The 11,649-nt window shown below is 32.3% G+C and overlaps 1 protein-coding gene across 1 annotated transcript; it reads right to left on the bottom strand.

Moving 5' to 3' along the window:
* Positions 1 to 135: 135 nt before the first annotated feature.
* Positions 136 to 11,468, bottom strand: LOC134229010 (signal recognition particle receptor subunit alpha-like). The gene is made up of 14 exons (XM_062710718.1): positions 11,274 to 11,468; positions 8,209 to 8,292; positions 7,373 to 7,572; positions 6,068 to 6,180; positions 5,236 to 5,389; positions 4,973 to 5,141; positions 4,700 to 4,809; positions 4,467 to 4,576; positions 3,218 to 3,304; positions 2,777 to 2,949; positions 2,307 to 2,520; positions 1,735 to 1,820; positions 1,321 to 1,497; positions 136 to 890 (listed from the first exon to the last, which is right to left on the bottom strand). Exons 1-14 carry the CDS (start codon positions 11,388 to 11,390, stop codon positions 762 to 764), a joined length of 1,923 nt encoding a protein of 640 aa, XP_062566702.1. The 5' UTR covers positions 11,391 to 11,468; the 3' UTR covers positions 136 to 761.
* Positions 11,469 to 11,649: the final 181 nt, after the last annotated feature.

The raw sequence follows: 11,649 nt of genomic DNA, 5'->3' as shown, positions 1-11,649 counted from the left end.
CCTAAGGAGGTATAATTTTGAAGAACGATTCATCTCCTTATAACCAACCAAGTTTTCCAGTATATTTTAAAATATGAAATGTCAGCACAACAAATATTTACTCCACAATGATTTTAAAAATTAACAAGCCTTAAACATATTTTCAAGTTTAAGATTTAATCTTTCATAACTTACTCTCCACAACCACATAATTCATAAACAAAACATAAATACCGAACAGTTAAACAACAGAGGGGAGATAACTATTACAATGTATATCCATTTCATCCATCACAGTGGGAACATTATAATGCGTAAAGGCACGAGAAACACATAGAAAATACCTAATATACGTAAGATTCTGACTAGAGAGTAATATCAGGGATGATGAAATGCAGTGACATAATATACTTAATTTATGCAAGTGAGTCTTTTTTTTTTTACAATAATGATTTTTGATTTCAATAGTGGACATTGTGCAAGTACGCAGAGTTGTGATTTGTGCATATTCATGAATTAAATGACAAAAAAATAACCAGATGAAGATACAAGGTACTTGGAAAATGTACAAAAATGATCACTAATGCCTTTAATGATTTTGCAATATCTCTTTGGCATCTACTGTTAGTATTTTTTACACATGTAATGCAAGTCTGTCTATTTGCAAGGAATGTGATAAAATTTTAAAGGTAAATATTATGTCTTCCTTATCAAGTAATGTATTAAATAAATTTTCTACACCAGTGAGACGAAATAATCTGGGCTTTGTCAGAATCTGAAAGTTAGGCCTTCAGGAGAGCATTTACAACAGCTTTGGCATTAAGGTTGCGCAGGTCTGTGTAAGTCTGTCCCGTGCCCACGAACACAATGGGCTGACCCGTAATATACGTCATAGAAATGGCAGCCCCGACCTACAATAATAATAGGCTTTTATTAAACAAAAATATCAACAGAACTATACATACATTTATTGTTAAACAAGATGTGGGAATGAACTGATGAATGAGCAATATACTTATTCAAAAACACTGTCTCATTGATGATATTAGAATAACTGTCCCTAAAATTATTTTACTATTCATTAGCAAAAGATTTTTACATTTGTTAAACTTTATAAAATATTTTTTATTCAATATTATTTTAATGTACATGTAGCACTTTTTCAATTTAATTTTCAATATTATTAAATAAAAATTCTCTGATGAATAACCAAATTTATCCAAAAAAAGTAGCTCAACGCAAATTAATAATAAATAATTAAATTTTATTATGACAAAAGTAAATTGTAAAACTACATGTACTATAAGAGGTTCATTGGTACTTCCTTAAGTGAAACGTTACCTTATCATCAATGGTGTCAAACTTGGTGAGGATGATTCCATCTATCAGTCTGGGGTTTGTCATGTTAGAGTGGTCTGCCAAGGCCTGGTTGAACTTAGTCAGCTGATCCACAGCCTCGTTTCCAACCAGGGCTTCCCCCACAAACAGAACCAGATCCGGCTGGTTCACCTTTATCAGCTGTTTACAAAAAAAAATAATAATAAATAATCAATAAATTTGTTATATACTATTCTCTCAAATAGTTGTATAATGATTCAATGACTTTTAATTTTATTAAATGTCAGACCTGAATTAATGTACACTTTAACTTGGTTTTAACGAGAGAAATAACAATAACACACACACAAACTTCTTTACCGAGAAAGAAACAGTTCAGCTGAGAAAACACACAGCTTTATACTTAAAATGACTTGCCTTGGACAAAGCCTTCATTAAGGGCTCATTGTCCTGCATTCTGCCTGCTGTATCAACCAACACAACATCATGCCTACAGTCTCTAGCTGTAATAAAAGAAACAGTATATTAGAGCAATGATGCTGTAAAAGAACCTAGGAAGCTTTTTGTTGCATGCTTAATACCCCTAGCAGAAAAAGTAGGGCATATATAGTGAAGGGATTGTCCATGCAGACTTCCTCATAAGTCTTACATTTGGGTAACCATCCCTTATCAGCAACTCCTACCCTACCACAGAATAAAATTTGATCCAAGACTTTCATAGAATCTTTTACAAGTGTCATTGTGCACCTCCTATTTCTATGTTTCAATCAGAGAGATATTTGGGGTTTTCCATACTAAAACATGGATATTGCCACAAAAGCTTCCTATTTTATGTTTTGAGTGGACAAGAAATTTGGGAATTACAATAATAAAACATGCACTTTCCCAAAATACTCATATGAAAGCAGGGGGTATCATTTTGAGAGCTCAGTACTCAAAGAACATCTAGCATAAACATAAGTTTTGCTGTTTGCAAGTGATATTCTTACCATAGTTAATGGCCTCCAGTGCTATGCCAGCTGCATCTTTTCCATAGCCCTTTTCATACAGATGCACCATGGTCTGACCATTGTGAGCCTCTGGGGGGTGGAGGGCATTCAGTTTCCTGGTGTGGGTTCTCAGCTGTTCTACTGCTCCAGCTCTGAAGGTGTCACAGGCTGCTATCAACACACGGAAACCATTCTCCACCAACCAGAAACAGATCTAGGAAAGAGTTTAAAAAGAAATAGTTAAGTAAAAGTATTTGTAAAAAGATTCTGGCTTGTAGGGACAATCTCATCTACCTTTTTTAAGAAAATCAAAAACTGCAAAAAAGGTATGGTTATGTGATTGAACTTTGTAATTTTCATGATAATATTCAACACAGTCAATGACATGGGAAAAATGTGATTCTCTAATTCTCTTGTAATAAAATTGTTTAGAATTGCTTGATTACTTATAGTGAAAACTACAGATATACCTTGGCCAGATTTGTAGACTTTCCCACACCATTTACTCCACAGAAAGTGATGACAAAGGGACGATTTTTCTGCTTGGCTTCCATGGCGTCTCTCAGGATGTCGATTCTTCTCTTGGGAACCAAAAGCTGGACACAGGCCTCCTCCAAAGTCTTCTTCACAGTGGTGGCAATGGCTGTAATGATGATCACATTATTTTTAATTCAACAACAAAATTACACGTTACACAACATGTACATTTAAATACAATTCAAAATTATTATCACAAAGGGCATTCATAATGTCTTCCAACTCAATTTCTTTTCATTTGATTTCTTTCCTGTTTTAATCAGATTTCTAATGTTAATAATTGTAAATACATGTACATATTATATACATGAGATAATTATTAATATAAAGTTTTTTGAAACGTTTCAAGTATTTCTGATACTTTTGAGACTTACTGGTGAATGTTCCCAGGACTTTGCCCTCCAGTTTGGCACCAACAGAATCACAGAGCTTCACAGCAATATCTCCAGCAACATTCTTTGCTGTAAAATAAACAAAGGACCTTGAAAATTAGCAGAATTCCTTGCACTTCTATTCCTTAAACTGTTACTCTAAAATTATGCAAAACAAAACCAAAAGTAATGTCTGGAAGAAAGAATCCACAATTTTTCTTGCCTTACAACAATTAACCGATTTCTTGATAAGAAGAACAAAATACTTCTGAACATGTCTGTCAGTTCAGTTTAAATTAAGGTAGGATTCTTCTCTGGTTTCTGACTAGATGAAACATTCAATGTATACTTGCTAACATGTCTTATATATTGAGGTGTAAGGGATTTAAAAGACCATATTTTTCTTTCTTCATCACAATTGTACAACTTTAAATAGAAATAGTAAACTGCATTTGAAAACTAGCAGGGACTATATTTTTGGTGGAATGGTGGCGTATGAAAATATCTTCTTTTCTGCCTCTCAAAATTTTAATAGAACAATGAATTTAGTTATAATTTTTAGACAATCAAAGACTTGGAGAAATTTTCAAATGTAAGTTAAATTAATAATGAGGGACTAAACTTTCAAAATATATCAAATAAATATGATTTTTCAAACAAACTAGAACTTTGTTAGCTTTTAAACGTTTCCTATCAAAGCGCAGATTTGAGCCAAAAATCCATAAAAAGTATTTTTTCTCTCTTAGTAACCGATCAAAACGTTTCGTTCTTGTATCATTTTGTACATTTATAAGACTACTTTATTATATGTGAAAATAAGAAAAAGTTAAATATAGGAAGAATATGCAAATAACTAATATATCCTAAAAAATTAAGAAAAACAGAGAAAATTCGGATTAGCTAATATCCAGTTTAGTTAAATTATTTATGTAAATTTGGTAATATCATGCTATAAACCCGATATAGTAATATGTTTTTAAGCAAAAAGAACAATCTTTAAACTATTGAAATAGAAGTAGGTATCACATAATTAGCAACTGTATTTTTTTATTCTTAATGTCAAGGGAAAAGATAATGACCTTGACCTGACCTTGCCTCTAATATAAAAACGGTCAAATTTAATCTCACTGATACTATCACTTACTGATATTGTCTTCTTGTTTTTGTGGAAATTTCATTAATTTTTAAATATTAGAAATACGAGAAGAATCCTACTTTAAGAACATATATGGCTTCTTTATGGAGTTCTTACCAATAAGATGATCCCTCATTTTATCCAGGGCCGGCTGAAGATCATCCGCAGTAAGGGCTTTAGATCCCACCAGATTCTTAAACATGCTGAACATTCCTCCCCCAGATGACCTATATATGAAAAAATATGTATATTATTAAAAACAATTCGAAAAAAAGAAATCATTTAATCTGCGAGATATTGGAAATCATACAGCAAATGCATCTAAATTTTGTGCTGTTAGAAACAGTTACCCAGAAGAACTGCTGGTCTTGGTTGGAGTTTCTTCATAATCATCTTCCTCATCTTCATACTGTGTCAGAATATCTTCCAGTCCTCCCTTCATCTTACCAACACAAGCCCTCTACAAAAAGTCAGTACAAGATTATATGCAAAATTTTATATAGTATTTGATAATATAAAAATTTCAAGAGCATGACGTGTTCAATTCAAACAATTATTTTTTAAATTGGTACAAATACTTTTTCAACATCAACAAAAAAAATAATTGTTCATTGAAAATGTACCTCTTCCATTGATGGTGTTTCATTCTGTGCATTAATAGCTGCCTCTTTTCCGCCCTCCAGTTTAGATGAGAAATCCAGACTTGACATGTCTTTTGTGGTTCCGTTCAAATCCCATTTGGTAGCCTGTTTTCCCTTCTTTTTAGGTGGCTCCATCTTCTTAGCTACTGGGCTACAAAAGTAAAAAAAAATTAGTTTTATAATATGTGTTGCTGATAAAGAGATGAAGTGATACATATCACAGAGTCAGGTGAGTGTTTGCAGACCTGCTGGGTTTTTTCTTGCCACTCATGGAGGCAAACATCTTCTCCCTGTTTCTCCTGATAGTCTCCTCATCCAGACCATCTCCATTGACTGCAGGTTCTGGCTGGGGCTTAGTGGGGACCTCCACTGGTGGTGCTGGCTCCTTAGCTCCCACATCTACACCGAAAAAATAAATTAATTTAGCTTTGTGAAATATACATTCATCTACACACCAGATATTGCAAAATCAACTAGATATCAGAACTAAAATATTCATATCCATAGGTCCAGGGTTCATCATTAATGCAACATGAAAAGAAGAAATGTACCTTGCCTCTTTGTATATATGATATGGGTAAATGATGAATAGTGAGGTCAAGGTCACAAGGTAGATTTAGGTCAGAAAATTGACAGTTGAATAGCTTTTACCAATTTTTAAATGTATGAACAGAAGTCTGAGGAAAGTTTATTAAATATTTTATTGTAAATGAATTTTAATTTTTAAATAAAACAAGTAGTTAAGTCCAAGGTCATGGGAAGATCAAGGGAACAAAAAATGGACAAAAAATGTATCAGCATACATGTAGGAGTTTTTTTTATTAATATTTCTTGTTGATGAACAGTTTCTTTGAAACTGAGCTAAATGTAAATTGTGTTTGACAGATGGATGGAAGGACAGAAGGATGGAAAGATGGAAGAACAGAAAATATGGACACAACAAACATTATATGCCCCGACCATATTCATGTTTGGGCATAAATGATCATAAATGTGTTTCAAAGGGAAGATCTTACGATGAGAGTATATTTTACACATTATCACTACTGGTCAGAAAAGAAATAATTAGTTTCTCACTTTTGACAGGTTTGTTTTCCTTTCCTTTGCCTTTCTTGTCTTCCTTTTTGTTTACAATCATGGAATCCACAGTCTTCTTCGATTTCTCAGACTCACCAAATGTTCTCATTTTTCTGTCAAGAAACACAACTTAAAATTAGGTAAATTAAAATTTTTCCAATGCGTTTATCCTCACAATGTCTAGATTTGTGATTTTGGAAATCCGTAAAAACCCTTGTCATAAGTTCCATTTCAAAGTTGGACTAGAAAGCTACTATTTCATTTGTTCCTTGTCTAGGACCAGAACCAATCAGAAAACAGCTTTTAGGGGGTAAGTTTTGTAAACAAATCTGACTCATCTTTAAAATGGAAAGCGTCAATACTATAGGATTTAATTGTGACTAGTTATGCTACATAAAACATCAGGATTTAATTTTTGGAAAATCTTCCTCCTTACAATTACAGAAGTTTGGTTGTTTGAAAAAGGCAAATTTGAAAAATATATTTTCATTCTCTGATTGGTTAGTTTATATTACCCATTCAACATGTGTAACCATGCAAGCCCAACTTTTAAATAGTGACTTCTGTCAATGGTTTGTGTGGAGTTCCATAATCACAAAACCTTGACATTGTGAGGATGCAATGCATTCAGCTCTACTTGCATTCAAAATTAACAAGTCATTCTTGTGCAAAAGAGCACATTGATCCTGATAAAAATTGTAACTTGATCAACTTCAACTTACACTCAATCACTTACTTATTAGTGTATTATTTTGTACCCTCCAACTTCATTGTGAGGGATACCAACTGCTGAGTATTGAAATATGTAATTATTAAAATGTCTTGACTCTTTAGAAACTTTGGGATACATGTATTAGTAGATATGAAACAAAGTTTAATTCTGAAATTTTGTACATATATACATGATATAACATGACAATTGAACCCCCCCCCCCAAAAAAAAAATGAAGCATATTAAGTAAACCAGTGGAGGATGTTCTGTTACACATGTAATTGAAGGAAGTACCACAGGAAACCAGAGTAATGAAATGGGTGGGGATGTATGTCTTTATGTCAAGGCATTCACTGTCAAACTACACAATAAACAGAAGATGACCACCTATCCAGGAAATACCAGAAAAAAGACACCCTTTAATATTTTGTGGAAGAAAATTGGTGAATTGCTGTAAGTTGCTAGATTTCATCATAAACTTTATTACTATGACTTTTTTTTATTCTAAGTTTGAGAGGAAAATTTAGTAGGAATGCGTAAACAGATGATCAACCTTAACTAAGAAATCAGTCAAAACACAAATAACTTTATACCTTCCAGCCTGGGCTTCCTTTCGACTCTCTTCTTCACAACTCTTCAGCATCTTATTGAAGGTCTCATCGAAATCATACCCATACACAAGAACATTCGCTTTGTTTTGTAGGACATTTTTGTATCTGTTTCTGAATTCCAGCTGAATATCGGTCAGGAATTTATCAATGTATGATAGCTGTAGTATTTTCTGGTAACCAACCTACAAAGTAAATAAGAGTTCCAGGAAACAGGCAAAATTATATATAGATTCTCAGCATGGTGGTACATAAAGATACAGACAGACAGACAATGCAGACTGATGAAGTCATCTGGCCCCTTAAGGCCTTTGTATCCCTTTGCACTTTCTGCTAAACAGACATCACAATAACTTTAAAAATGTGCAAATCTGTCCATGACATATGAAAAGGCCATGTCATTCTTTTAAGGACAAACATCGTATTTGCAATTCCAAACCTTTAAAGCTGTTTCTGTCACAACCTATTGTTACCTTGAAGCTTCTTAAAAATAATGTTATCTGAGGAAACATATATCAAAATCTACATAAATGAAATGATACCTTCTATGAGTATAAATGCCTCAAAATACAATGTATATAAATGTCCTACTCCTAAAACAGAATATTGCAAAATAATGATATTCAATTTGGACTAACAAGTTAAGACATTTTTTTTCCCTAAATTTGTCAAAATTTCAAGCTCTGGACGGCAACAAATGAAAAGATTTTACACCTCTGGCAAAATAATACAATAACCCTAAAATTGACCTTGATCGAGATGCACATTTTTTGTTAAATAGAAAGTTTTAATATGTGCTTTCGAGAAATAAAATTCCTTACCACAAATACCAGCTCAAATTCATTGTCAAGTTTGTACTTGAGAGTAAGTGCATCATGTGTAAAAGAGTTGTTTCCAGATCTCTCCTGGAATAAAGAAAAAGTTTCAGTATTATTATTAATTGGGAACTGGGATATAGTTGTAAAATGTAAAATGACATTTTTAAAGCTGAAAATTTCTATCTCAGACAACAATATCTCAGATACCATGAATGTATTGACCAATTTTATATGAAGCAACTATATCATGTATATGGAACATATTCTAACTAACAATAACATATACTTTAAAATATCTAAGTTTAAAATATAAAACAGTCCAATAAAATATACACTTTGGTCTATAGAATAAATAAATGCTGGGTTCAGCATATATCTTAGCAATATCAGATTTCTAATACATGTATGACTTGTCTTTGAAATGGGGTATCAACAATGTACTATTTGTGAAATGCTTCTTTTAATGAACCATTGGGAATTGAATTTTGGAAGATAACGCCTCCTTACAAACGACAAAAGGTATGCTCTGGAATTGGGCCATTTGAAAATGATGGATTTGAAAAAATATTCTCATAAGTTAGTTTTTAAATACCCATTAAGTAATGTATAGCAACAAGCCCAACTTTTAAGAAGTGACTCATGTCAAGGGTTTGTGTGGAGTTCCAAAATCACAAAACCTTGTTGTTGGCAGAGACATAAATAACAGAGATTGGCAACTCTGCCATTAGCATGCCTGTTTACCGAAATATGTGACGGTCCTGGCACTATCCTAAGAATAAATCTTTTTATCAAATTGGTCTTGTATTTCATTCTAAAGTAAAATTAATATTAATTAAATCATATTTGGGTGTATGATTTGTAAAGTTTTATGAATTTTAAAAGCAAACTAGGCAAATACAAGAGGTTAATGATCGAAAGTTGGCAAAATTGCTGCAATATGGTCGACCAAGAGTCACCTGTTGTAATTTTTGATTTCTTTGTTATTGTATTTCATAAACAAACTTGCGAGAAAATAATATCATGAATTACTTGTTGATATAAATTTTAAAAAATTACTAAGTAATCCCTGATAATTTTAAAGTTTTATGTGATTTAAGTTGCACGAGATTTGAAAAATTTAACAATAGGGAACGTGAGATTGCGTGAGACTTCGAACAGTTGTGGATCTTCAGTCTAGACGAACTCCAAAAACGGCGTGAACTCCAAAAAAGAAGTCTTTGGCTCCGTCATGCATTGCGGCAAAATGGCTTCAGCAAGTAAACAAACGATGGATTATCGTTCGCTTTCTCCACAAATACGACTGAATAATGGCTGTATTTAGTAAATTGTGACTGGATTTCAATTTTTTTAAAATAAATAATTGTACCCATTAAATTATTCAGTGGTTATTGGCTTATTTATCGCTCTGTATTCTTGCATAAAAGTGATTTGGGATATACATACGACACCGGGATTCAATAAAGTGGGTAAGAATTAATTTTCTAACTTTATTTATTGTCCCGTTGATTTAAATTTGATGCCATTCCTACTATAAAGATGCTTATAATTTAATTTCTAAGACACTTAATTATATATCGTATTTTTTTTTAATGAAAAAACGCACAACTTTGGCGGCAGAGCAGAGATATTTACAGGTTCGATTTGAGAAGACTTTTTATTATAACCGTAATTTAAAAGAATGGTTTTTTTAGTTCACACTCATAGATTATCACTAAAAATGTTTTCATGATTATATCTATTCATATGTGAAAACATTTGGTATATAGCGATGGTGATAACATCACTAACGCTCTCAATATTCAGATGTCATATAGGATTATATGACGAAATAATATTACAAATAGGTAAAAACCTACAGGTCAATGTTTAACAGTTACAACATATATATTACATTGTTCAATTTTACACATTTTCCCCTTTTATTATATATTTAATTCCCAAACGTTTATTTTTCTTTGTATTTGATCTAACTTGAATCGAAAACTTTCTTCAAAAAAGCCTCGGAGGAAATGTGGAAACTGAATTGATTCTCATGTAACTGTCACCTGATCGACTCTTATTTATGATTAAAATAATCAATTCAGTACTCTTTTAATTATTGGTAAGATGTATTTACAATGCAGTTGCTAATTGGTGATCTAAACATGCTGAAATTCATTCGTACACGATAGACATGAAAAACAGAGGAAATTCGAACTAAAAATTCGCCAGCGTTCCTTACTTAAAAAATAAACTTATAAAATCAGTAAAAGTAGTTCTAAAATGACTAACTTAGTCACTACAAACAAATTTTCAACCACAGAGATGTTTTCATAAGATTACGACTTTTTATTTTGTATTTTGTATCCTACTTCTACGATGTCTGGCTGAACCTCGAAGTTGGTCAACTTTGACTTGAAATTAAAAATTATTCGCACATGAAATCAAAATTCTAACAAATACGTTCTCTAAAACCATTTATTATTAATCATTTCTGAGTACTTACATTATTGTAAGGTAATCCAATTTTTTGCAAAAGCACTTTTTGTAAGAGCCCACTTTTCACCACTTTTCACTGTGTTTTGATATAACTGCGCATGCGCGGGACTCTTTTTTCGGAGTCTTTTCTAGACTGAAATTCTCACTTCCGTTAACGCCGTTTTTGGAGTTCGTCTAGACTGATCTTGTTATTTATGTCTCTGTCGTGAGGATGACCCCCGAGAAGTTTGAAGAACTTCTGAGGGATCCATTTTCTAATCAATGAACAAAATAACTTGTTTACATCCATTTTGATTTTATCCCAAACGGATTATTGCATCTCATTTGGGCGACTGGCCCCAACATGTAAAATATTTTGTTGAAGATATATTGAAATATAGGCCTTCCTAACTATGGAAGTACTTTAAGATTCATCGATTTCATAATATTTAAAAATAAAAGCTTTCAAGACTCACTTCATAATTCAAACATATGACAACCATTTACTTATTTATCATAACAGGACATTGACTAAGCCATGTGTTCTAAAATTAATAATCAACATTCCATATGTCCAATTTTAGATTGTATGAAAAAAGTTTTATAATTACCTGTAGGATCACACTTTTGATCAAGGCGTTGATTGAGGGTGTAAACAGTTGAGATGTCCCTTGAAAATACCACAATACGATACCCCCTTTACTAAAAATCGAGAAAAAGTCTAACATCTTGGAGTTGTAAGTGTAATGCGTGTAACCAAGTTACCGGAAGTTGCACAAGCTATGTACCGGTGATACGACGGCGTTGATTGGCTCTTAAAAACACACCGCTTTACAACGATAAATAAATATATTCATCCTCATATAAATTAGTGCATTGAAATTATACATTAAAAATGTAAATTTCCCTTAAAAATTCAATAACTACCGATGTCTTCAAAATTGTATATATTAAGAAAATATTTAATTCGTATCATATGGGTATTAT

The sequence above is a fragment of the Saccostrea cucullata genome, unplaced genomic scaffold, assembly GCF_032062105.1.
Source record: "Saccostrea cucullata isolate Sc308-1 unplaced genomic scaffold, CSIRO_AGI_Scuc_v1 ctg253, whole genome shotgun sequence".
Taxonomy (NCBI): Eukaryota; Metazoa; Mollusca; class Bivalvia; order Ostreida; family Ostreidae; genus Saccostrea; species Saccostrea cuccullata.
The sequence above is the reverse complement of the archived record's forward strand: the minus strand, read 5'-3'. Positions and strand labels throughout refer to the sequence as shown.

Excerpts from the sequence above, each read along its gene's own strand:
- LOC134229010 (XM_062710718.1), bottom strand. The coding sequence starts at position 11,390 with ATGTTAGACTTTTTCTCGATTTTTAGTAAAGGGGGTATCGTATTGTGG. Across the intron at positions 6,181-7,372 it reads AAGGAAGCCCAGGCTGGAAG|AAAAATGAGAACATTTGGTG; the intron begins GTATAAAGTTAT and ends GTTTCTTGACAG. Across the intron at positions 5,142-5,235 it reads GGCAAGAAAAAACCCAGCAG|CCCAGTAGCTAAGAAGATGG; the intron begins GTCTGCAAACAC and ends TTACTTTTGTAG.